The following is a 27,455-nucleotide window of genomic DNA, read 5'->3' on the forward strand; positions in this document are numbered from 1 at the left end:
CTGAGCCTGGGATTCAATCTCCAGGTCATCCCGACACTGGAGCCGGTACTCTTACTCACTGTGCTACCTGGTCGCCCCTGTTTGGGGAAGTTTTGGCTACACTTCTCCACAATCTATTTACCCAGGGCAAGTTGCTGATTCATTGCAGCCAGATAGACTGGCTATGTTGGTCCTTCTGGCATTCCTCTTTGATCCCACCAGTTGACATGGGAGAACCAGAGTAGCTTGAAGATCACTCCTCTTACCTGGGGTCCCAAATATAACTCAGGAATAGATATGGCCAGACCGGCCTACCTATCTCCACGAATAAGAATGCTGTGATTGAACCCCCAATGTCAGCCACTTCCTACTGCCTTTGCCACAGCCCCTATATTCCTAACGCTCAAAACAGAATTACACAGCCACCAGATGTTACAAGACTCACCTTTACAAAGACTTGGGCCTCTTTTGGGAGTGGAGGTTCCCATGCAACCCTGAACCTCCCCAGTGGTGGTTGAGACAGTCCCTGGGTGCCCATATGATCTGACACCTGCAGGTCTGGGAGAGGGCCTTTGCTAAGTGCTCATCCTAACATCACTCCCTCCCACATCGGAGCACTAGTGGCGCTTTGTATAATCTGGCGTGGTCGGGGAATGTTCCTTGTGCCACTACATACAGCCACGAGTGTGCCTTTCACTGCCTTGTCCCCCTCCCCCACCCATCTGTGTCCCCTGAGCCAGGGCTCTGCCTAGGGCTACAGATTCTAGGTTGGATTTCTTGTTGCACTGTCAACTAGGACAATATAAAGTAGATTGAAGGAAAGGAAATTAGAGTGATAATATACATATTGGTTCTTTAATCTGTTTCCTTAGCTTTCAAAGTTATTTATGTTCAGAGAGAATAGGATCGTTGCCATAATTTAGTTGTGCCGAAGTGTTTGGCTGTAACTTTTTAGTGCTGATAGATTGCAGATTCGTCCGACTTAGAGTCTCTGCAGCTTGGCTCAAACAGATGGCTGTATTAAAAGTCCTGAAGCTTTTGACTTGCATGGAGCCAAGAGAGTGAGGGCAGCCACAGATGGAAGCAATTCCCTTTATTTAATGTTCTGCATCTATTCACTGAATCCAACAATAACATTGCACATCTGTTTGAACAGCTGTCTCCTGATTTCATTTTGTTTGTCGTATAGGTTTAATAAACATGTCTTTAATAATTACTGTCTGATATTTTGGCTGGTCTTCCTCCTTTATTAACTATAACACGTCCCATTCCTTTTTTTATTATGATCTGCTTTGAGGATTTGTAGGATGAGTTAATTTGCATGTGTAATTATTTGTTGATTCAGTTTATTCTTAATATAGTCTCTGTTGGTTTTCTTATTAAATAAAATAATTCAGAGCTTCTCTAGTATTAGATATTAATTTCCTAACTGAAGGAAAAAGGTACTTATTTAGCTTGGTACTAAGTGCGAAACATTTTGCTAAGTTCTGAGAATTGCATATTCAAAAGCAGAGACAGCCCCTGACCTCAAAAAGATCATATTGTAGTGGGTGAGACTAACACATATTAGGGGAGTGGTGGTCAGGAAGAGATATTTTCCTCATAGGTATCTGGGAAATCCTAGAATTTTAGGGCTGAAAATGGACATATGTGTCATTGGTAAGAAAGGTATGGAAGCCAGTTTTTTTTATTTTATTTTTGTTTTGTTTTATTAATTAATTTTTAATTTCCAGCCTTCACTTTCACAAGGTTTTGAGTTCCAAATTTTCTCCCCATCTCTCCCCTCCCTCTGCCCGAAGATGGCATGCATTTGATTACCTTTTCCCCCAATCTGCCCTCCCTTCTCTCACAACGCACCCCCCCCATCCCCTTCCCTTCTATTTTCTTGTAGGGCAAGATAGATTTTCTATACCCTATTGCCTGTATGTCTTATTTCTCAGTTGCATGTAAAAACAATTCTTAACATTCGTTTTTAAAACTTTTGAGTTCCAAAATCTCTCCCTCCCTCACCACGTACCCCCATTGGGAAGGCAAGCAATTTGATATAGGTTATACATGTGTAGTTATGTAAAAGACTTACATAACAGTCATGTTGTGAAAGACTAACTATATCTATCCTGCCCCCAATTTATTCTATTCTATCCTTTGACCCTGTCCCTCCTCAAAAATGTTTGCTTCTGATTACCCCCTCCTCCCATTTGCCCTCCCTTCTATTATTATCCTTCTATCCCCTTACCCCCTACTTTCCTGTAAGGTAAGATAGATTTTCATACCCAGTTGAGTGGAGGCCAGTAATAAGAAATTTTAATTTTGTTGACAAACATTATCACTTCAAGTTTCCTTTTGTGCCATCTGTTTTACATAGCTATAATTGAATTGTGCAATTTAATAGAAGAAAAATGAGGGAGACTCATTTGGTACTTATTTGTAATGTTATTTTTATCTTATTCAGAGTGAATAGCCTGATTTTAATAGAATAAATATACCAGATCCTGTGTTTTCAGGTAAGGGATCTGTCCATTGCTTATTTCCTGGTGATGTTAACGTACCTCTACATCGGTGTCCTGGTTTTTGCTTCATTCCCCTCTCCACCATTATCCAAAGAATGCATTGAGCAGGTAAGGAAATATGTACCATACACAAATGTTTTTGCTGTATGTTGTGGAAATGTTTCTTTTCCAAAGGAACTACACAAATTCTGTAACACTTCCAGAGAAAACAGATTCCAGTCCCTTATCCAGTCTTTCCTAAAGAATAAACCTAGTAGCTGTCTGTATGACTGTTGACAGGTAGGTAATGTTGTAGACCAAAAACATTTATTTAGTTCTTACTATGTGCAGATGATTGTACAAAACAACAGGGTAGATACAAAGATTAAATGAAACTAAGCCCTTACCCTCATGGAAGTCACAGCTTAGATAGAACATATGCACAAATAATTATAACGAAGAAAAATGCATGGAAATTTCATGAGAGGTACAGACTGAATACTTCATGATAGCCAAGCAAAGAAGATGTTACTAACTGAGGAATCAGAGCAGGCTTCATGGAGGAGATGGCATTTACCTAGTCCTTAATATGCAGGTAAGATTATATTAGGTGCAAATGAGGGGGTGAGTTATTCAAGATATTCAAGATGTAAGAAATAGTGTGAGCCTAAAGCATGGGGCAGGGGGGGGGGGGTGCTAATAATGTGGGAGAATAGAGGGTGTCTACTTCCAGACTAGAAATGTCTATCAGTGTGCAGCAGTCAGCTGAAAGAAGAGTGTTTGTAGATGCTTTCCGACGTGTTCCCCAGTTGTGCCCCTACCTGCCACCATCATTCATGTTTATCCTTGTGGGAGCATATTTAAACCTTTGTTTAGTTCAAGTGAAAATTTTGCCTATATATTAAAAATTATATATATGTTATATATATATATACATAAATGTATGACTTTATGTGTAAAATTCTCACTTGAAATAAAATATTTTTATTATTTTTTTTAGACTACAGCAAAACCAATTAACACCAGTCCTCCCCTTTGCTTTTAGTATACTTGTATTATGCCAAGTACAGGAGCAAGATAATGAAGGGATACTTTAGGCTCAAATGGGTTTATCAAATAGCAAGGTCTATTGGCTAATTGAAACTGAAAAAGAAAAAAGATTAAAGTAATAATTGTTCTGAAGGTTTAGAGAAAAACCTCTATCTTCTTTTTCTAAATTGCCTGGCAGCTTCCAGGACAGCCTTGGATTGTTCTTCTGAAAAATCCCTTTACACAGGGTTCACAGTCTATAAAAACAAAGGTGTCAAAATTTATTCCTGGTCAGAGTTTTTCAGTTGATTTTTTTTCTCTTCTAAAACTTGTCTCCTCTTCACTCAGACAGTTGACTTCGACTTTGCTAGGACCCGTTATAAACATCATTTGATGCAAGTTTAACAGTAACAAAGATAAGAGAGAAGGTATTTGAATAGGGTAAAGCATTATGGTTTGATTTCTACAAATCACAAATTTTTTCATTTAAATACAGTATAGACAATATTTCATATTTCATTTATATTCTAAATATTCAGACTTCTCGTAAAATGCTCTCAAATTATGCTGATATAATTTCCTATTTCCCAAAATCTGCTGAATTGTTTGCCAAATCCAAAATAATTATTTGATAAACCAGAGCACGCACATTTGAATACTTAAGACAGTCTCCAGCAAAAGAAAGCTGTCTTCCAGACAAATGTCATTAATATGTAACTCTTCTCATTCATAAATCAGTCAGCACTCAGACAAAAAAGGATCTCACCTTCTTACATTACAAATGAATCAAGCTCTAGATAATCCCCCAAATGTTAAAATAAAATATATTTTCCAAAATTAAAATACAAGAAACTTAGAAACAGCATGAATGTTAAATACTCTCATATATAAAACACAAAAACAGATTGACAAATACAGCATTAATCCAGTTAAATGCATTTTAAATCATCTGTGTGGAAAAAATATTCCATACATGTGGATTCTACTTTTGGTATTCTCTGCTTATTGCATTCAGAAATCATTATAGAATAGTTTATCACTTTTAATCTTAGAGCTACAATATATGGCATCAGCAATTACTATCCAGAATACTGGATAGTATTGTAGATAAAAAGACAATTGCCCCTAAGTTATCAAACTCAGTAAAAATCCGGATTTTAAATTGCTCAATTCTAAATGTTGCTACATAATTAACAGCTACTTTTCCAGATCCATGAGAATACTAGTATATCTGAAATTAAGCTGAGAAATCTCTAAACTAACTTCAACTCCCTGAGGGAGGAAACCAGCATTTCTCAAGGTATTTGGGTATTTCACAACTCCATAGATGTAGTAACTCAGCTATCTCAACTGTTTTCATTTTTCAATGAAATTGAAAAAATTTCCTTAAATATGGACTTATTGGGGTTTTTTTGCCATTTTTTAAAGTTAGCTTAAATTCTGGCAAAAAATGAGGGCCTTGTATTAGTCCCTGCTTAAGAGAATTTCTGTTCTGTGAATCAGAAATTGATTTTAAAATGTTCTCCTTTGAAGAACATTTTTATACATTTCTCATTGTCTTTTGTCTGAACTTCAATGCTCTAATGTATCAGTGTAAACTATCCTGCTGTCTTACCTATTCCTCTTTTTTCTGTTAACTGACTGAGAGTGTTTTCTTGCAAATCCCAAAACCATCTTTCTTTTTCTATCAGTTCATGTAATAATAGCATAACTACAGCTAGGTAAGTATCTGAGACAATTTGAATTCAGATCTTCCTAACTCCAGGCCCAGCGTTTTATCCACCTTATCACCTGCCTGCAAGTAGCAAGCATCAGTCAGCCACACTGCAATAAATTGGAGAAGAAATGAAGAAGACAGTAAAAACAAAACAAACCTGTTAACAAGAATGATGGGTGGCGGTGATTTTTTTAACTCAGTTTTTTACCCTCAGTTTCCAGAGCTATTGCTTTAAACAGAGATGGGTACTTGGATCTCAAGAGCAGCATCTCTGTAGCACCTAGCCACAGACTGAGACATTATTATTGATAATTTTACAAGACCACCTAGATTTAGACTTCTAGTTTTATCTTAAATCTCACACCTGAGTACCCTTTCAAAAGTATCAGGACATTCTAAAGGTCAGTGGACACTAAATGTAACTATATAATCAGAAGGGCAAAAGGTCCAGGGCTTGCACTTTAATGTCCATGTAGACAGTCAGGATCTCATTCCATCTTCTTTAATTTAGCAATATATACTGCATGAAGTCATCTGTTTCTAGGAAACATTTTTCCATGATAATTTGAGTCAGAAGGGTCTGTCCTTAGACCGTAGTGCACAGATTGTCTGACTTGGCCCACTTCATGCTTAGTGACACATATTCATGACCTCAGAACTTTTTTTTTTTCTGCAGTGTTAGTTGTTAAGAGTACGTGAGATGGTCTTTCTACCTCATTTCCAGGGCAGTAGATCCACTTGCCAGGTTCCAATTCAAGCAATTCCCTTTCTAGTACTTTGCTCAGGAGTATTGGTAAAACCTGCTTCTGATAAAACTTAGTATAATTTAATAGGGCCTGATAAAACTAATCACATTAGTCTTCCAATAGGAACCTTACAGTGCTGGAGCTTTTAATCATCAGAGCTGTAGGAAGAACAAGAGGCTAGGGTGCTTGTAACTCATCTGAAAATTTTGAAAGTTTCCATTTTCACACATCATTGCCTTTTCTACCTTGCCTAAGTCCTGTAAGTGACGCACACATTCAGTTTAAGGGCTAGAGGAACAATCTTAACAAGAATCCTTGATGGCCTGATTTATAAAGTGGGTCCTTCCATCACTTAATATTGTCAGAGAGTTCCCCAAATAGGGAAACCATGATAGAAAAGTTTCTTTACAACCATTAAAGTAGCTCTACATGTGAAAGCTGTAATCCAACTTGAGAATTTATAAACAATTACTAAAACATATTCAAAACCTTTGCATTTAGGCCTTTAACCTTTGCAGCATCTTGCCTCTGACTCTGATACTGCTCTAGTGGAGGCCCTTATTATCGCATCCCTGGGCTATTGCAGTAGCCTGCTGGTGGGTCTGCGGCCTCAAATCTTAACCCACTCCATTCCATTCAGCAACTAAAGTGATTTTTCCTTAAAAGACAGGTCTGATCTTGGCACCTCCCTACTCAATAAACTCCTGTAGCTTCCGGTTACCTCCAGGAGCAAATACAAAATGGTCTTTTTGGCACTGAAAGCCCTTCACAAACCTGTTCCTGTCCTACCTTCCCATTCTTCTTACACCCTTACTTTCCAACGTATCCTTTTTGATCCAGTGACCCCAGCCCCCTGGTTGTTCCTTTAACAAGACACTCCATCTCTCCACTCCAGACATTTTCTCTGGATGTCCCCCCAAGCCTGGAATGCTCTCCCTCCTCCCCTCTTGGCTACTGACCTCTCTGGCTTGCATTAAGTTCCAACTAAAATCCCACCTTCTACAGGAACCCTTCCCTAATAATGCTAGCATATTATTAATAAAAAGATGGGCATTTGGCCATCTCTCTTAGACTGAAACAAATCATGGAACCCACTAAGTGCTTATGTGCCCTTGGAAGATTGAGTGTTCCTGAGGGTAGAAATCAACTCTGGTTGGTTAAAGAATGAACATTATAAGGAAAGGTGAAGAATATTATAATAAGAGGTTATTTTGATGAACAGCTGAGGGGTATTACTTTGATTATGTCATTTACTTCCAAACCACCCCCAGCCTTGGGAAATCTAATCAAAGAATTTATCCCCACCCAAATCTGAATAGAACTGTATGGGCCTCCCTGCCTGGGTGGGAGAAAGTTAATCCAGTCTCTTTATCTGCATTGTCTTTCAGGTGCAGGTTTGGCCTAGTAGAGAATAAGGTTCCAGAGAGGGATAAATCTTGTGTCTCCCCAATATTAAGAGTTAGTTATTAGTTATTTAATAATCATTTCTCTCACACTGCATCCTGGGCCATCACCAGTCACCTTGACTTGTCTTGCCACTGAACTTGAAAGTGAGGGTGATGACTTTTGTGCAACTCTGCCTCACTTAAATCCAACTCAGGAATAAGTCAAGGCATCACCCCTTGATGTCAGTGGTCCTCTTCAAAGATGAACAAACATCAATAAATGCCTACTGTGTGCCAGACACTGTGCTAAGCACTGGGAATACAAAAAGAGGGAAAAGACAGCCCCTGCCCTCAAGGTGCTTACAATCTAATGGGGGAAGACAATATGCAAACAATATATATACAAAGCAAGCTGTACAGGATAAATAGGAAATAATTAAAAGAGAGAAAGCACTGAACTTAAGAGGTGCTATGGAACGTTTCCTGTAAAGGTAGTATTAAATATATTTTTTACTCATTGGGAAAGATTTATGCCAGCATCCAGTCCCAAGAGAAGTAGTTTGATCTTGCCCTTCTCAAGGTAAGGCTTGTTACCCTCTTAAGAATTTGACCTCAGACAGAGAAGACCCGGTATGCTTGAAGATCCACAGCTGAAAGTGGCTGAGTCCCAGATCAAAGAGGTGATTTAGGACTGTGAAAGGAAGAGCTACACTGGCATAGCTCAAGACTTGGAACATAATGGACAATATTTACAAATATCTCTTAGTGCGTCTGGCGGGCTTGGCCTTCCTCTCAAATGGTCAGATTCCATGAGTCTAAGAGAGGAATCAGCAAAGCCAGGCAGCTGTGACCCAGAATACTTCCTGTAAGGGTGTAAAAGGTCTTCTCACCTCTGTTCGTTTGGCAGTGGAAATCTTTAGAACAGGAACGGTCCTAGCCCACTGATAGCTTAGCCTGTTTTGCATTGGAATCTGAGTCAGAAGGCATCATTTAACCCTCAAAGGAAAAATATCATGTGATATTCTGTCTCATAGCCACAAGCCTGCCAGAAAGCTTTCATTAATTTATCATCATTCTAAATTCAAGCATTTGTTCTTTTTCAGGGAGTAGTGTCCAAACTGAGAGTCTGCTCAGGCCCTTGGACATCATTCTTGTTCATGACATTTTTGAAGTAACATTTATTGGACCCTTCCACATACATCTTGAGGCTCCCCCCAAACACCCTGACTTCTCAGTTCCCCATGACATGCTCCAAGGCTGAGCTTACCTTTGATCTTGCCAGCACAAGCAAGTGTTCTATTTCCGTGTTGTTGAACTCTGAAATTCTGTTATCTTATCATAATCTTTAATAGTTCCCTCTTTCCCTTTGCCTTATGACCCCTAACTCTTTTATCTTTCCTCACCATAACCTTTGGTCCCTCTACTCCTGCAGTTCTTTCCATGGCCATCACCCCCGTACTGGCTATGCTCTCCACTAGTCCCTTTCTGGGCCCCTTGCTGGACCAGATAAATTCACCATTATCCTTTCTACCTGAGTCCCTTGCCCCTTTAACTTGTAGTCAGTCATACTTTGCCAAGCCTAACTTTAGATTACTCCTTCTATCTGTTTCTTTAATTCCTATTCATGTACTATTGAGCAGAGCTGGAAAAAAATTACAAGACCATGCTGACTGGGTCCACTACAGATTTGTGTTATTTGATCGCAACTGGGCCCTCACTGCATAAAGACAATTCTTTTACATCTCTTTAATGAACTCCCTATCCTGCTCCCTAATGGACTCCCTAACCCACTCACTACTACTACTACTACTACTCCAGACCTTTCTTTCCTCCTCAGACCACCCCTAGCAACTTGTCCCCTGCCCTCTTGTGTTTCAACAGAATGCTCCCTCTTTTTTTTTCTCCCTGTCTCACATAACTCACACGTCTTCCACACTTTCTCCTCCTTCACCATGGTCCCACATGAAGAAGTGGTCCTTCTCCCATCCAAGACACCTACTGTGTGTGCCTGTAATCCCTTCCGTCCCCTCTTCTCCAGCACATTGCCCCTTTTTTCATCTGTACGCTTTCATTAATCTTCAGTTTCTCCCTACTAACTGCCTCCAGACTGCTACAAACATGCCCACATCTCCCCTATCATTAAAAACCTTGATCCATTCATCCCCACTGGCTACACTCTATATCTTCTCCCTTCCATGGCTAAACTCCTTGAAAAAGCTGTCTGCCTTTGGTGCCTCCACTTCCTTTCCTTTTACTCTCTTCTGAAATCCCCCACAGTTTGGAAGACTTCTGACCTTGCCATTCAACTGAAATTGCTCCCACCATATTAATACTCTTAATCACCAAAACCTTTTCTTGGGCATCATCCTTCTTATCTTTTTTTTTTTTTTAAGCAATGGGGTTAAGTAACTTGCTCAAGGTTACACAGCCAGTTATTTCTGGGTGTGGTGCTGAGTATTTGAGCCCAGATTTGATCCAGGTCATCCCAACACTGGAGCCAGTGCTCTTACTCGCTGAGCCACCTAGCCGCCCCTAAGCAATTGGGGTTAAGTAACTTGCTCAAGGTTACACGGCCAGGTGTCATCCTTCTTATCTTGTCAGCAGCCCTTGACATTGTTATTCCCCCTCTTATCCTAGATGCTCTCTTCCCTTCTAAGTTTCTGTGACATGGCTCCCTACCCTCCTCACAGTCTTAACTCTCTTCACTCTCCTTTGCTGAATCTTCCTCCAGGTCACACCCACTAACTGTAGGTATCCCCCAAGGGATCCTGGGCCTTTTTTTCTATCTTTCCCAGGGGTTGACAAACTACAGCCTGCTGCTCAGATCTGGCCCACTGCCTCTTTTTATGTGGCCCATGATCTTAAAATGGTTTTTACATTTTTTGAGTGGTGGAAAATAATCAAAAGAAGAATACTATTTTGTGACATGCAAAAATTATGTGAAATGCACATTTCCAGTGTCCCTAAGTAAAGTTTCATTGGAACACAGTCAGCCTCCTTTGCGTTATCTATGGCTGTTTCACGCTACACAGCAGAGTTAAATAGTTGTGACAGAGACTAGATGTGGGGCTCTCATCACTAGGTGTGGGGCCCACCACTGCTGGGAACACTACAAAATGCAGTGGCAGAGGTTGGAACTCCAGTGTTTTGCATGCTATGCATTGTGCCAGACCATGATTTTTATTAATCTCCAGTGCATATTCATCATGTCAAAACAAGAAAAAAAAAAGTAAACTTTGATTGTCATGCTTTTAAAGCACAGTGGAGTGTGGATTATTTTGTTATCATATTCGATGTCAAAGCATTGAGCTTACAAAGCAGTGACATTATAGCTGTACTAAAAGAATCCAGAATATGTCAACATTGCCAGACTAACCACTCATCACAGTATTCCAGCTCACGGTACAGCAACAGTCAGAAAAACTACAAAATTTAGAATGTAATACCTCATCAAGGGAGAATTTGACAAAAATAAAAATTGAAAAAGAAGTTGTTGCAACCAAAGTAAGTTTCTGAGCAGATCATTTGTTAGCCAAGCAAGGAAAGCCATTTACCGATGGTGAGTTAATTAAATTGTGTTTGATTACATAAACCTAAGAAACGTGTCCAGAGTAAATAGACTTTTGGCTCAATTAAAATTAAACATTGTGACTCGAAAGAAGAAATATGAGAGAACACCCCCACCCCTGATTCATGGGGTGGCAGGTTCGTTCACAAGTGTTACACATTGCCCATGTTTTTTAACTTTTTAATTGTACTAATTGGTTGTGCTGATTTTTTCTTCCTCTACTTCTTTCTCTTTTTTTTTCTTTTAAAAATACTTTTTGTTTTGAGGACTAGCTTTCTAGACAGGGGAGAGATAAAGGGAAAACTATGACAATGTAAAAAACAAAAGACATCAATAAAAATTTATTTTAAAAAATCACACGCTTGTGATTTCACATTTACTACCTACTGTGACAGACATTTTCATGAAATATGATCAGTGTTAACAGGTAAACATGTGTAATCAATTTTAATGCTAGAGAACACTAATTTTGAATCCCAATGAAACAAAATGTTAGCCCCCCAAAAACAGAATTCCCTTTTTCTCACTAGTAGAACTGTATTACAGAAAATTGTGCAATATTATCATTATGTTTTTAATTTTGGCAAGAAAAAATGGTGGAAAATTGGTTTTCTCTTGTTATTTGAGTATCTACATAAGCCTACAAAGCCTAAGAGAATTACTATTTGACGCTTTATAGGAACAGGTTTGCTGATCCCTATTCTATACTATCCCATTTCAGTTATCTCTCTGCAGGTAATTATCCAACCCTGATCTCTCTCCTGACATACATTCTTATGTCAACAACTGCCTATTGGACATCTCTAATTGGATGTCCTAAAGACATCTCAAACTCAATAGATCCAAACTCATTAACTTTCCTCCCAAACCTTCCCTCTACCTACTCATTCTATTACTGTCAAAACATCACCATCCTTCCAGTCGTTTTCAGTCATGGCTGACTCTTCATGACCCTATTTGGGGGTTTCTTGGCAAAAATACTGGAGTGATTTGCCATTTCCTTCTCCAGCTCCTTTTACAGATAAGGAAAATGAGGCAAACAGCGTTAAGTGACTTGACCAGGGTCACACAGCCTGGAAGTGTCTGAGGCCAGATTTGAAATCAGGAAGATGAGTCTTCCTGACTCCAGGGCTGGCACTATATCCACCTAGCTGTCACTGCCTGGCACATAGTAAGTGTTTAATAAATGTTTGTCACTAACTACAGTAATCTTGAACAAGAAAAATTTCACAATATGGAAAATGCAGTTAACAACTCAGGATTAGGTCTAAGTTAATTTTACACTTCATCAATCCAAAACAATAGTTTTTCTTGGAAAATCATGCAATCCCTCTAAGACCATTTCCTTTGAGATCTCTCTTTCTGACCCCTGCTTCACCCCAAAACTGGTCACAAAAGACCTCCCCTCCTCCCCCCCATCAATTCCTTTATCCCTGCAGGGGAAGAGGTCAAAGATCTTAACTAGAATTGAGGTATTTTCTTCTAAAACTGCTAAAAACTGGTTACCACACTTAATCTAGTTTCTGAGGCCTTAGCTTTCCTCCTTGATCTTTTACACACTTTCCTTTAAAAAAAAAAAAAACCCAGCATAAGGAGATTTTAGTAGAAAATAATTTTAGCTGAGGACATTGTTTCCTGAGAAGTTTGACTAAAGTACTGATAAAGTCTCCTTCCTTCAGCTAAATCTGGAAAGGATGTTAGACTGGAGAAATAGTTATTTCATAATATTTTCAGCTGAGCTAAAAAGCTTTTAATAGTTAGCTTCATAATTCTCTTGAGAGGAAGTATAGTGAGTGCTGGATTTTGATATGTGGCCATGAACAAGTGATTTTACCTCTCAGCCTTAGTTTCTTCATCTGTAAAGTGGGAATTGTAACACTTACACTTAAGGAAAGCATTTCATAAACCTTAAAATGTTATAAAAATGTCTGTTGTTGTATAAAATTCCCTGAGAATTATTTTGCCTCTCACACATTTAAATGAATTGGAAGTTGTTTGGGGGCAAATTGAATTTCACAAATGATGGACTATTGAATTTCAGAACTGGGTCCTCCTTGGTATATGGTAAAATCTACTGGTGATTTGTTACAAAAGCATTCCAGAAAGTTATGATTTCTCCCATTGAAGAGATGCTTGTAAGTTTCTTCTGTGTAGGAGGTACTGTGCTTGGTCACCAGCCTCTGCCCTGAAGGAGGTTGAGGGTTATACAGTACAGTCACAAATGACAGTGGTTTGATTCATGAAAAGATTTGTTCAAAATGCTCTGAGAAAAATTGAGAAGGGAGAAGTCACTTCTAATTTGGGGCTAGTGTTGGAGAAGAGAATGTGGTGTAGAAAGGCTTCAGGGAGGAGATGAAACCTGACCTGGACTTCAGAAGAGAATTTCAGCAGGCAGGCATGTAGATTGTGAGAGAATTCAGGTTTCAGGAAAGGAAATGGCTAATAGTCCAGTTGGATTATTACAATGTGTAACTCACTAAGGGGCATAATGTGAACAGGAACAGTGATAATTCAGTTTATAAAATATCAGGCTGAGTGTGTATCCATCCCTGTATTTTAGCAGAAGCATCTTATTGGTACAGTGGATAGAGCTAGACCTCTAGGAAGATCTGAGTTCAAATCTGACCTCAGACTATAGCTGTGTGACTTTGGGCAAGTTACTTACCCTGTTTGCCTCAATGTCTTCATCTGTAACAGTAAGTGTAATAATAACCGTTATATCTATCTGTGAAAGACATTTTCATGTGCAATCAGCATTAACAGATGAATGTATGCAATCAATTTTGATGATAGAAAGATTGGCAGAAATTTTTCCCTCTTGTTTAAGTACTTGCATAATCCTCAGTTTTGCCTCATGATTCACAAAGCCTAAAATATTTACTTTCTGACCCTTTACAGGAAAAGGTTTGCCAACCCCCTGAGGCAAACAGGGTTAAGTAACTTGCCCTGGATCACACAGATCCTAAGTGTCTGAGGCGAGATTTGAACTGACAAAGTATTTCATTTGGTTATCACATCAACTCCCTTTGCAGCTTTGAATCTATGATCCTCCAATTGCCAAGAGAAAGCAGAGCAGGCTTAGGACAGACTTTTGAAGGACTGCCATGTTTACAGAGCAGGAAGAAGAAGGCAAATTATGAAAAGAGGCTGAAAGGTATCTGTTAGACAAGAAGAGAACTAGGAGAGAGAAGCTTCACAGAAGGCAAGGGGGGAGAATATCAATGAGAGAATTGCCCCTTCTTAAAACCATCTCTTCCTCTTTGAGAGATTGTCATTCCTAATTTCCCCAGGATTTCCTCTTTTTCTCCTATCACAATTTACCTTGAAATTATACTTGGTTGTACATGGCTTATCCCTGATTCCCTATAGTATAGGAGCTCCTGGGAAGTAAAGACCATATTATTCTTTATCTTTGTACCCCAAATGTCTAACACTGTACCTTGTTCTCAGGAAATATTTAATGACTATTTAATTGCTAAACTAAAAATAAATAAATAAAATTTTAAAAAAACTTAAGTGCCTAAGAGCCCCCCCCAAAAAAAATAAATGTTGAAAACCATCTTTACATGTAATTGGAAAAAAATAAAATGTTGTTAAGTGCAACAACAAAAATAACTAATTGGATTTGAAGGGACAGTAAGTGATGTCAAATGCTTAGAAAAGTAGAGGATGGGGCTTGAGAAATTTGGTGGCAAGGAGGATCTGGCAGTTGGGTCATTGGAGAAAGTGGGTTCAGTAGCATAATGGAACTGGAACCCTGCCTCCAGGGATCCACAAGTGATCACAAAATGGATAAGTTTGTTACTTGCTTTATAGAGGAAATAAAATTACTAGTAAAATGTAAGAACTGTAGTCCCAACATCTGACCCAGCCTGGCTCTGTTACCTCTATGATAAGTCAGTTAACCTCTCAGTGCCCCAGAGAGCTTTCTCAGGCTGTAAATTGACAGTAGTCACAGAGTTGGCAGAGAGAGTTTTCTCATCGGGGTTTCCTTATGCCAGTGAAATCATGGGTTCAGTCAGGGGGCGAAAATTAAGTTACTTTCTGATAGCAGCTTTGGTAATATCCTTCTCTTCTTTGGCTACAGAATCTCTTTTTTTTTTTTTTTTACTTTTTTTTGGAGGGGAGAAGGCAGGGCCATTTGGGGTTAAGTGACTTGTCCCAGGTCACATGGCTAGTAAGTGTTAAGTGTCTGAGGCAGGATTTGAACTCAGGTCCTCCTGATTCCAGGGCTGGTGTTCTATTCACTGCGCCACCTAGCCACCCCCAGAATCTCTTTTTTAGATACAGAAAATTTACTGGGAATTTTTCATTTCTGATGAGCAAATTGGCTCCATTATACAGTCTGTATCTAGTTCTCTTAAACAGGCATCTGTATTTTAGAGAAAGTAATGAAGAACAATTCTGTGAGACAGATTTTCCAGCCATTTTGGAGAGACAAGAATGGAAACAGGAAGTAGGAAAATTATGCCTTTCTGTTTGGTGATAGTGCTAATACTTGGTTGAGGCAGAAGCCTCCATATCACGAGGGAATGATAAAATCACTGCTCTTCCCCACTGAGTTACTATGAATGAGAGAGTATTGGACTAAAATAGTCATTTCAGACAGACAAAAGTCTGATATGACTTGCCTACTCTGAGTACTTACACTGAAAACAAGCCTTACCCTTTTATGTATTGTGTTTAGGATTTATTTGTCAAGAATTATTTTCACATTTTCTTACTAATGTTCTTGGATTAGAATTTTTTAGACAACTTCCCAAGCAGTGACATCTTGTCATTCATTGGAAGGATGTTTCTGCTGTTCCAAATGATGACTGTGTACCCACTCCTGGGCTACTTGGCTCGAGTCCAACTATTGGGATTTATCTTCGGTAACACTTACCCTGGGTAAGGCTTCTTTTCTATGCCTGTCGAATTTCTAGAGTGTCAGGTTATGTAAAGGGCACAATTAAATTTGCCATCTCAAAATAGAGAGCATTTTAAACTATAAAAATCTCCTTCAGTTCTATATTGGTTACTCAGAACAGGTTTTTAGACTCTTTTCCCTGGATATTTTAAAATAGGGAAGAAAACCAATAATCATAGATTTCAAGCTAAAAGGGACCTTCAGAGCCATTTAGCCTGACACCTTCGTTTAACAGGTGAGGAAACTGAGGCCAAGAGAGATTTTTAGGTGATATGCCCAAGGTCATACCCATTATCTAGAATGATTTAAGGACATTCCAGTCTAGAGGCAGGAAGCTGAGCTAAATGACTTTTGATACTAATTGGATTACCTTATGATTTGGTTAGGGAGGGAGGACAGACATGTGATTTCACAAGTATTAGAAATTCCTCAAGGAAAAAAACTCTTATCCGTGACCTTCAGTCGTGGAGAGTTGCCTGGAGGACTGAAAAGTCACATGACAGCCCCTTGTCCACAGGGCACAGAGAACAGGCAAGCCTCCAAGGCCTACCTACATTGGCCTTGCCTGTCACTCCATGATGAAAATACTGTTAATCCCTTGAGAATAGGACAGGACGTGTGTGTGTATGTGTTCAAGTGTGTGTGTAGCACCTTATGCTTATAATATGGAGCTTTTGAGAAGCACACTCATATTTTAATTTCAGTTGCTACTAGTTATTTACATATTTGAGTAGTATGTTAGTCACTCACATGTGAAAGAAGAGTTAAAATGTCCACCAACCTTTGAAGCTCTTTTAAGTTTCATTACATATTCATATTTTTTTAAATAGTCCTCGCTTTAATATATTTGAGGAGAAAAGTGGTTTTTGATCAAGTTTTTTGTTTTTAAGTCTCATTTACAGATAGTCAGATTTTAGCACCTGCTTTAACTTAGTTTTTGGTTGCAGTGTAATAGAGATTTCTTCGAAGCCAACATGACACTGTTAAGCCTGGAACGGGGAAGATCTAAATTTAAATCCAGCCTCAGACACTCAGACCCTGGACAAGTCCCTTCACTCCTGGTTGCCTCAGTTTCCTCAACTGTAAAATAGGTGTTTCTCTTCCAGGGTTGTGTCCGAGGTTCAATGAGGTAGCAATTGTAGAGTGCTTAGCAGAGTCCGTGGCATGTAGTAGACACTATATAAATGCTAGCCTAGCATCTATTAAATAAATAGCTCTTACTTAAAATAACTCCATCATAAATTTGCTAAACCTAAAGTTGAAAGCAACTGATTCTCCTTCCTTGAAAGATTTGAAGCAGCAGCAGTGGCAGCAGCCTCAGCATTCTACATGTGAGAGGTGGATTTCATCAAATCCAAAGCTCCAGTTGGGTCATACACCCTTTGCATTATTTATGGTCAGCTGAAATCAAATAAATACAGTTCAGTGATGGGCCAAAAAAAAATCCTTGGCTCGTTCTCTTTTGTTCTTTGTGCTCTTCCTTCTCTGTAGGCACCAAAGGGTGGCCCTCTGAGTGCAGAGCGCTCTGCCTGGAAACCAGCCAGTGTCAGAGTGAGCTTTGGGGGCTCCTTTCTTGGTCCATCTCCCGTCCATCCAGCCTGCCCCCACACACGAGTCAGGACATGGTCAGCCCCACAGAGGCATTTGCATATCCTTTAAAAACATGGCCCTCCTTGAAGAGCACATTTGTTGTGTCTTTGTCCAACACGAAGAGCAAAGCCTGAGCCAGTGCCTTAGTTAGTGCGTGTTCCACATTCCTGCAAGAGGTTAGGTCCCTGAGCAGACCAGAAGGATGGCCTGGAAGACTAGACATTTTTTAAATCTACTGGATCGTGTAACTGGCCACCTGTTTATTTAAGCATGTTTTAAATTATCCTTCCCCTGATGCTTTTCATTTTCTCTGGTATAACTCACTGGGTTTCATCAGCCTATAATCATTCTTTACTTTAAAAGGGTTTGTTTTTATCTGGAAATGCAGTTATTGAGAATCATTTTCCTTGGTGTTTCTCAAGCATCAGGTATTAATAATAACATGTTGCATACAAATGATTTCTCTAATATTACACCTGACCTTTTAAAGGGTTTGAAATCTAGTAGAACCACAGTCATTGGATGCCCTTTGGATCTGAGTAACTGATTCATCCTAAAAGGTGACGTTGAGTGAGTGAGTACACTCATGTACACTCATTAGGTAGGCTGTTGCCATTTTCGAGAAATGACAGATTAAAGCTGTTGCCTTTCAAGAGTTCGGTACTGATTTGGTGTTTGTTTTTCTCTTTTTGTTTTATTTCCTTCTTCCATGACCACCTCTTGACTTCTAGTATTTTCCATGTGCTGGTTTTTAATCTCATTATTGTGGGAGCTGGAGTGAGCATGGCCTGTTTCTACCCAAACATAGGAGGAATCATAAGGTATTGATCACAGACTCCTTATTCTATTAGCATTTCTTTGTGGGAAATAGCCTTTCTTATGTCTGATTTTACTTGTGTCATGGTAGTTTCTTCAAATATGCTAAAACTAATTATAGCTAAGTGCCAACTTTTAGCAAAAGTCAAGTAGAAGTTCATCCACTCACATTTTAGGTTTGTTTGAGATTAGTGCTATTCTTTTTTAATTGTTTTATTTTTTGAATGAGGGAACACAAGGAAATTGGGGTTAAGTGACTTGCCCAAGGTCACACAGCTAGTAAGCTGAGGTCCCATTTGAACTCAGGTCCTCCTGACTCCAGGGCTGCTGGTCTATTTACTGTGCCACCTAGCTGCCCCAATTAGTGGTATTCTTGTAGGAAAGATATCTTCTTGGGTGGCCCTAGTCTCACCTAGTCCCAGCCCCCAAGTATAGAGGAGTTCTGGTTGAATCAGAACAAAATTACTTATTAAAAAGGAAAGATATTAGGCATGTATGGTGGGTAAACCAAGTAATGAAGCTCCAGCCTACGAGAGGCAGGGACTCCCAATTTATGCTTGAAAACCACAAAGGGCAAGGTACAGGGAAGAGTTAGGAGAGTGAATGGTCTTTTCCAGGACCAGGTGGGACACAAAAGCAGGATGTTTTGCAGCAAGTTAACCACAAGGCTGGTTTAAGCCGTTTTGAGGTACACAGCTCAGCAAAGTCAGCCAGCGAACACCAGCAAAGGCATCTGGGAATGAGCAAGATTTTTGGCTCGCTGCAGGCTGCTGATTGGCTCCTTTTGGCAAACAGGCTTACTCTGCATCCACTATATCTATATAGTAAGGTAACTTATGGAAAACAGACATGTTAGTTTCAGGAGTATTTTCAAAATAGAAATAGAATGTTAAATTGCTTCCCCTAGGTGTCAAAACTCTCCATACATTGTGACCCCCAGGTGGTATATCTTTTATCCCACCCCTCTTGTGATCCTGAACCCTTTTTTTTACTTTGGGCTCTAGGCAGATCTATTTACCTTTCTTTGTTTTAAACATTTCCTTTGTCTTTATGAAGTTAACCACAGGCATTTGCTAGTCTGGCTGGACTTCCTAGTATTGCAGTGGGAAGGAATCAATTGAGCTGAAAGCATTCTTGGAGAAAAGAGAAAGAAATTTATCACTGAAATGTTTTGCCAGAGCATTGTTCTCCACCTAGGGACTCAGAGATAAAATTGGGGAGAATTTTAGATCATTTTATTACAGCTCCCCAGAGCATAGAGGGAAACCCACTGAAGTAATGAGTCAGGAGTAGGGATGGGGAGTGAATAGGAGAGGCTGAAGAAACCTGATCACTACATTATACTACAACTGCTACATAGTCTCTTTAAAAAGTTGCAATAAATTAGGTTCACAGTTTCATATACAATCTTCTTTTTCTGTTCTTCATTGTATAAGGGAGTGTTCATAATTTTGGGTGTTCATCAAGGTCATAAAAACAATTGTTTTTAAAAGAAAGAAATAAAAGAAAATGGCTTCCCTCGTGTTTTACTTCATTGTTACCCCTACAAATCAAGTTATCACAAAATACATACTTATGTGTCTGGAAGAGCAGAAATTTCCAGCATTAAAAATGTTTTTTAAAAAATGTAAGAATTTTTCATTTTGCATCCCCATTTGTATACTAGTGTACACATTATGTACACTAAGCAAATCCTTATTTGCCTGGAACTCAGTGTTGTCTTTTAACATCTCCGATCCAATTTCTTAAAGACCGGATCTTCCTGTCTCATGTAGACTAAAAATACAAGGGCTACTTATGAACCCCATCTCACTCTGGATAAACATAGGAGCTTTGACTTCGCTTCTGACCTGAGCTGGTTTTACCTGTCCTCAGAAAACTTCATGGCTCCCCCAACCCTGGGAGCTTACCATATTAATGCTGACCTTAGTGCACACTCCCAGCCAGCCCAGCCTAGCAGTTCATGAGATCCTCCAGGCTCAGGCTCCTGGGTATCTGGGGTTACAGGTGTGTGTCACCAGGCTCCCCTCCATTTTTGATTCCCATCTTTCTTTTCTTCCTACTTGCTCTTCATGCCCTTTTGATAGTAAATATACCTGCCCCAAGTACTTGAATGGATAAAAGAAATGGATCACTGTTTCCTGTAATTTTATATCCTTCATCTAGTCTTTTCTTCCATCAAAGACATTATTCATTCTGCTTGCTTCCTTTGTGTCCTACCTAGCTGCCCTTGTCATTGGGAGAAGAGGGGTTCTGGGATAAAAGCCAATTAGTCTTACAACATATATCTATGATTTCACAATCCATGGTTTGTCAGAAAATATTTAACCAAATATATGCTGTGTGTTGAACATTACTGGAGAAATAAAAGACTTGATTCTTGCCCTCTAGGTATACTTTTCTCTAGTACAAGAGATAGATAAACATAATATAAAAGAAATGGAAAAGTTCCTTCCTTAGTATCTTTTCCCCAAAATAAATGTGTGGCAGATGCAATAAGAATTGATCAGAGTTGCACATCTTTAGGGTAATTCACCAGAAGTTGTGCTGAAGATTCCTATAGAGAGAAATAGAGATATATAAAGATCTCTCTCTGTCTCTGTCTCTCTTTCCCCTACCACTCCCCCCGCTCCCAGTCAGATCTCCGAAGGCCCAATCCTAAAGTCCTTACCCAAGAAAGTTGTTTCTCTAATTCTTCAGCAAAGGGAGAAGGAGAGCATTTAGGAAGTGGGAGGGTCCTCACAAATAAAGCCTTGTTGCTTATTTCGTGGAAAGGCCTTGTAGGACTCGTTAAACCTTTATTCAAGAGAACTTGAATTATTGGGGAGGAAGAGGGTAATTGTGGGTTCCTTTTTTGTTACAATCATTAATATTTACAGTGAATGCTACTGAGGTACTTCATGTCCATCTTCATTTTTAAACTGATGCCAGCAGACCCTTAAAAACCCAGAATGCATAATTAATTTGTATAAGATCAAAGTTGGGAAGCCTATCTCCAGATGTATCAGGGGATGTGGCTATAGTCAGTGACAGCTGGATGTTTTGGGAAAAAATAAAAACTTTTTATCAAGTGGATGTTCCTAAACAGATAAAGATGAACAGGAAATAATATTTTATATTAACTTTGATGGGAAATTTTAAAAGTTTTAAACTCTAGTGCCTTTTCTCGACAGTCATGATTTCCTTACGTTTTCAGATTGATGGAGATTGAAATCTTACTATGTTTTATTTGTAAAGCAGAAAAACTCAAAAAGAACAGTAACACAGCGAGCTTTGTATTTTGCAGATATTCAGGAGCGGCTTGTGGCCTGGCCTTCGTGTTCGTATATCCGTCTCTCATCCATATAATATCCCTGTACAACGAGGAGCGCCTGACATGGCCAGCACTTATAGTGCATGCCTTCATCATCATGTTGGGCCTTGCAAACCTGGTGGCTCAGTTCTTTATGTGAAAGCCCCACTTGTTTGCTATTTATGGTGTTTTAAGCTTCTATAACAGCTCGGTGTTACCTGAGTTGTAAATGTTAATTGTGATTGATAGGATTTTGAATGTCTTATAGGATATTTGAAAACATGGGAAGAAGGGACCCATTGACAGGAATTTTTATGTATGGGTCAAGAGGGCAGGGGGAGAAAGAAAACAACATGTCTTCTTACCTCCTCTACACCTTTTACTCACTCAATTCTAGTTAGCTCTTCCAAAATTGTCAAAAACCAAGTGGACAGGACTTGCTTTCCCAGGCAGAAGTATTTTGTTAATCCTTGTACTATCTGACACTGCTGTTCTGTAGATTTAGGCATCCTCAAGTCCCTGGATTCCTGTACATGAACCTGTCACATAGCAGCACATTTTCACATGGGTCGAGTTTCTACTCAGTGCTTGAGTGTCCTTGAATCTTTGCTTGGTTATTGGCTATGGAGACCCTAAAAAGTTCTTCTAACAGAATTACCCCCTAATTATCCTCAGTGCGATTTGTTAATTCTTGTCCACAAAATTTTTCAGATGAGATTTAGTCTCTTTTAGAAATGTCCTTTGAGTATTTTGTGATCCATGGGAGAGCAATTTAAAGGGCTTTACTACAGTACAGTAGTGAAAATAGAGATTTCTGTGAAGGCCATCAGATACTATGTCAGCCCTGCTTGGTGTCTTCATAGGAAAAATGTGGAGGCATAGAACTTCAGAGCTCCATACTAGGTCAAGGTTGAATGATTTGCTTGTCAATCACATTCATGGGGGTTGTTTTGTTTTTCCTGTTTTACAAATCTTGCTCCTTTGCCCTGGTATTTTATCCACATAAAATGCCTTCTTTTCTTTTTTCTTTCTTTTTTTTTTTGGAACAGTAACATTCTAGCATGTTACCTTATTATGATTAATTTATAATCTGCCCTTCCTCTGCTTAGATTTCCATCTTTAATCTCCTTCTTTCATGACTTATTACCTACTTTAGGTTTTTTAATTTTTCTTCCAACAGAAGAGAACAAACTAATTTCAGTCCAGTAGCCTGCAGCTTTTAGCATGGCATCAAGATATTCGATGAAACCATCACACTTGTCACCCTTCTTCTTTGGAAGGTTTTTGGAAAAAGCTGTAAATGCTTTACAGAGATGGGCTAAAACAGATGTCACTGAGTTTGATGTCTGAAAGAAGCAGCTCTGATTATCATAGAAATTACCTAAGAGTCAAGTTACATATAAAAATGAAAGTACTATTCACAGTAAAGGGAATTTTACAGTTTACTTGCATCAAGTTTATTTTACAAATACAATTTTGAAAAATGTAATGACAGCTAAGGTATCAAAAAATCTTTCTGTTGTTTCTATCTAGACCATGACTGGAAAACCAAATTATCCATTAGATAATGATTATTAAGTATTTATTGAGAGCAAGGTGCTATACTGGGTACTCTTAGGAGATCAAGCGACGAATAAGATGTCCTGTTTTCAAGGAACTCATGTCTAAGGGTCAGGATAAGACATACACAAATATCTATACTAGCTTGTAAGGTTTGATAGGTGACTTAGGGGAACAGTGCTGAAGGAATTCGAAGAAGGAAGCCAGCCATTGCCACAGATGCTCAGGGAAGGGTTCATGGAGGAGATTTGGTGTAGAAGGAGGTGGAATCGGGGCTTAATCTCCAAATTCATAAAAACTCTAGTGACCCTGACATAGGTAGAGTCTGAAATTTTCAATCTTTCTTTCAGAACAGTCTACCAACTTAGATAATTGAGTCCCTTCCCACCCCCAAATTGGAACACATGCCTGAAATTTAAATGGAACAGATTTCATTTAACACTTATTGAGAGACAAGTTTTTTGAGAACCATCTGCATCTTTATCAACTTTATTGTACTCTTTACATTTGAATACCTCATGCTTTTATCCACTAATGCAATTCCTGGTCAACAAGCATAATTTCTTATTATGGAAAAATAATAATTAGTAATAGAGTAGGTATTGCATTTTTTTAAAAGTTCAACTAAGTTCACTCCTGCAAAAATTTTGATTTATTTAGGCATCCACATTTTAAAAGCCCCATTAACTTATAACTTTAAGAGCAGATAATACAGAGGCTGGATTTTTTTTAAAGCACTGTCCTCATTTATACTCTTCAAATCCAAACTTAATTTTTCATGATCTTGTTATTGTTTTTGTTTTGTTTTGTTTTAAATCAGTTTTACCTCAGTTCTGGTGTTGAAATTTATTTCCAAGTCTGGGTGATACATGCACAATCTGTTGTCATGCTACTTTTGTGCTAGAGCAGTATTAATCCTTACATAGACACACACACACACACACACCCATACCCCAAATACTCCTGTCCCAACTGTCACCTACTTTATGGTTATCTGCTGATTGCAGATAGTATAATATGTAATCATACATTGTGAACTAGCATTGTAAGAACATTACAACCCAGAGTTCTCAAATATAATTTATTGTCTTTTTATATATATTTTTAAAAATCCCAAATTTTGGAGAACAACTCCCATCTTGTATTTTTGTGTTTGTTTGCTTGGATTTGGTGAATTGCATATTTGTTAGCCCGCTTACTGAATTCCTCTTGTTAGAAATGGCAGAGCAGTGGTATCCCTTGTCTTTGCCTAAGGAACAGTATTCTTTGACCTCCACAAGTGAACATCCCAGGTGGCTTTGCTACTCACCAGCTCTAGAGAATGTCTGAAGCTCAAACCAGGATTACATTAGGTGATGATGTGAGACATTTGAATCAAAACCTAGGAGCGAACCCCCCAACTATGCACTTGCTTTCTACTTTTTCAACCTCATAGAGCAAATTTAACCCTTCACATGAGTGTGACCAGATCTCCTGATCAGGTAGAGAAAAGTACGTGTGCATAAATCATCCTGAGCAGTCTAGTCCCCAGAGTGCTTTAGTTTCTTCATATCCCAGAGGAACAGAACATTCATCCAATTGTATTCTTTCCATTTTTCCCAGTTGTTTTTGAATGATAAAGGGAGGGAGGAGAGAAGGGAACAAACATGTATTAAATGATCTGGAGAATGAAATGGCAAAGCACTCCAGTTTCTTTGCCAAGAAAACTTCCAATGGGATCACAGAGAGTCAGACACAACTAAAATAACTCAACAGCAAGAGCCAGGCACTGTACTAAGCTCTTTACAATGATTCTCTCATTCAATCCTCACAACATCCCCAGGAGGATTTGAACTCAGGTCTTCCTGACTCTAGGCCCAGTACTCTATTCACTACCAAACCTAGCTGCCTTTCTAATAAAACAGGAAGATGCTTTTTTATTCTCATGAAGTTCAACTTCTTACTTGATTTTTCTTTAAATAATTTACCCCATTAAAAATGAAGGAAAATCTCATCTCTCTGGACTCTCACGCTTTCAGATGTCTAGATCCTGGGGACATTTGGATCAGGCCCTCAGTGTCTACATGACTCAATTGAAATTGTTTCTAAATCATGGTAGTACATTATAAGGGTTTGTTTGAATCATAAGTATCTAAGATTTTTTTTCTTAAAAGTTCATTTAACATTTTTGAGTCTTGACTATATACAAGGCAGTGGAAGGTTCTGACAGAGAATATAAAGAAATATGGAACAACATCTTAAAGAATTCTAATGGTTTAACAAAAAAGATGAGACATCTAACAAAAATACAAGATACTAGAGAAGATAAGACACAAATGAACACAATATACATTGTAAAAAGTTCAACATACAAAGTGGTATGTTCAGAGGAAGAAGAGGTTGCCAGGAATTGGAAAAACACAGAATGGGGGGAAGAGGCATGGAAATGAGAAATCCTTAATTGGAGTATAGAATGTATGAAATTTACACAAGGCATCTTTTGAGATATTGAAGATATAGGAACAAAAACCAGTTCTTCGCCTCAAAACAATGTAATTACATTCTGCTGTGTAAATAGGATGTGTGTATGGATAAATAAATACTGTACAAGATAATTTGAGGAGGAAAAGAACACTAATTGGGAGATCCAATTCAGGAAGGTTTCAGTTGGCACATGATCCTACCAGCTTTGAAGGAACATAAGGATTCTGAGAAGCTCTGATGGGGAAATGAATTCTAGACATAATGTCAGTGTTGCCACTAATCTAGTTCTACTGGAATCCAGTGTATTTCAAAGGGGGAGTATTATGAGACAGATTAGAGTCAAATTATGGGAGACCTAACATGCCATTCTGAAGACTTTGAATTTTATCCTGTGGGTAAGAGCCACTGCAAGTTTTTTGTTACTGTTTTAGGAGGGAAGTGACTCAAATCTGTGCCTTAAGATTTCTTTGGTGGCTATATTAAGAATAGACTTGGGGTGGCTAGGTGATGCAGTGAATACAGCACCAGCCCTGGAGTCAGGAGGACCTGAGTTCAAATCCAACCTCAGACACTTAACACAGCCATATGACCTTGAGCAAGTCACTTAACCCCAATTGCCCTGCCTTCCCCCTTCCAAAACAAACAAAAAAATAGACTTGAAAAGGTGTCAAGATTTTATAAAATTCTAGCTGAAAGAGATAAAGGTTCAGGTGAAAGATGATTGAGATTGTGGCTGTGTGAATAGAGAGAAGGGTTCAAGAGACTGGCAGTAAAATTGACTGAAGGTCAGTTAGTTAGATTTGGGGGATGAAGGAGAAAGAAAAGAGCCAAGGTTAATTCCAAAGTCATGAATCTTGGTAACTAGGAAGATGGAGGTGCCCATTACTAAAATAAGGACATTTGAAAGAGTGGTAGATCATACATTGGGGAGGAAGGGAGCAGAGAAGAAAAATAATTAATTCTATTTGAGACATGTCATGTATGAGTTGTTGCATCCAGGTGAAGATAACAGATGACCATCAGACAGATAGCTATATGAGCTAGAGTTCAGGATAGACTAAAGACCATATATATAGATTTGAGAATCTTCTCTGTAGAAATGATGGCATAGAAGAAAAGATCACAAAAGGAGAGACTATAAGCAAAGAGGAAATGGCCCAGAAAGGAATCTTCAAGAGTGGGAGATACATGTTTCAGCAAAGCTTAAAGAATTATATAAATGTCAAATTATTAAAGGATGCTGAGAAGCAGCAAACAGGAAGAGACCCAAAAGGTGGAAATAAAAAGAAAAGGGGGTGGTCGTGATGTCAAAATCTCTGGAGGAGGCCAGAAGGATGGGGACCTAGAAGAGCTCATTGAATTTAGTAGTTAAGATATCATTAGTAGTGTTTGAAAAAAAATAGTTTCAGTAGAATGGCGGAATCAGGAGTCAGATTTCTAGGAGTTAAAAAAAGTGAGTGGATGGTAAAGAAGTAGAAGCAATGAGTGTAGAATAAACAATTCTTTATAGGAGTTTAGTCATGAAAGGGAAGAAAGATGATAATTGCTGTAAGTAATACTCAAGTGAAGGCTTTTAAGGATGGGAAGACCCAGGCATATTTATAGACTGTGGAAAGGAGTCAGTTAATAGGTAGACATGATAATCATTGGGTCTAACTGCTAAAGGAGGCAGAAGGAGAAAGGATTTGAGGGTATAAGCAGAGGAGGTAAGCTCTGATAAGAAGGCACCTTCTTTCTCAGTGAATGGAGTAACAAAAGTATATGGGTCATGAAAAGGTGTTTTGAGGTTGTAATAGTAATGGAATTTAAAGATCCCCCTGTATTGGCTTGGTTTTTGGATTGATTGTGTTAAAACCCAGAGTTTGTGAATCCCACTTGTGGGATGGACTTGCTGATGTGAAAAAAGTGCTGA

At 38.8% G+C, this 27,455-nt stretch overlaps 1 protein-coding gene across 5 annotated transcripts in view; it reads left to right on the forward strand.

Moving 5' to 3' along the window:
* Positions 1 to 27,455, forward strand: part of SLC38A9 (solute carrier family 38 member 9) — a 171,293-nt gene that overhangs the window by 86,012 nt on the left and 57,826 nt on the right. For 3 of the 5 annotated variants that reach the window (XM_069096500.1, XM_069096503.1, XM_069096497.1), the window contains 4 exons: positions 2,484 to 2,597; positions 15,655 to 15,803; positions 18,144 to 18,233; positions 21,515 to 23,910. In XM_069096500.1, the coding sequence (XP_068952601.1) occupies positions 2,484 to 2,597; positions 15,655 to 15,803; positions 18,144 to 18,233; positions 21,515 to 21,680 (519 nt within the window). In that variant the 3' untranslated portion in view covers positions 21,681 to 23,910. Of the gene's footprint in view, positions 1 to 2,483; positions 2,598 to 8,448; positions 9,305 to 15,654; positions 15,804 to 18,143; positions 18,234 to 21,514; positions 23,911 to 27,455 lie in introns of those variants that run through there. The other 2 variants (XM_069096499.1, XM_069096498.1) reach the window with 2 other exon arrangements.

Source organism: Petaurus breviceps, unplaced genomic scaffold, assembly GCF_028583685.1.
Source record: "Petaurus breviceps papuanus isolate PSGF00001 unplaced genomic scaffold, PetGlider_PUasm1.0 229, whole genome shotgun sequence".
In the NCBI taxonomy this organism is placed as follows: domain Eukaryota; kingdom Metazoa; phylum Chordata; class Mammalia; order Diprotodontia; family Petauridae; genus Petaurus; species Petaurus breviceps.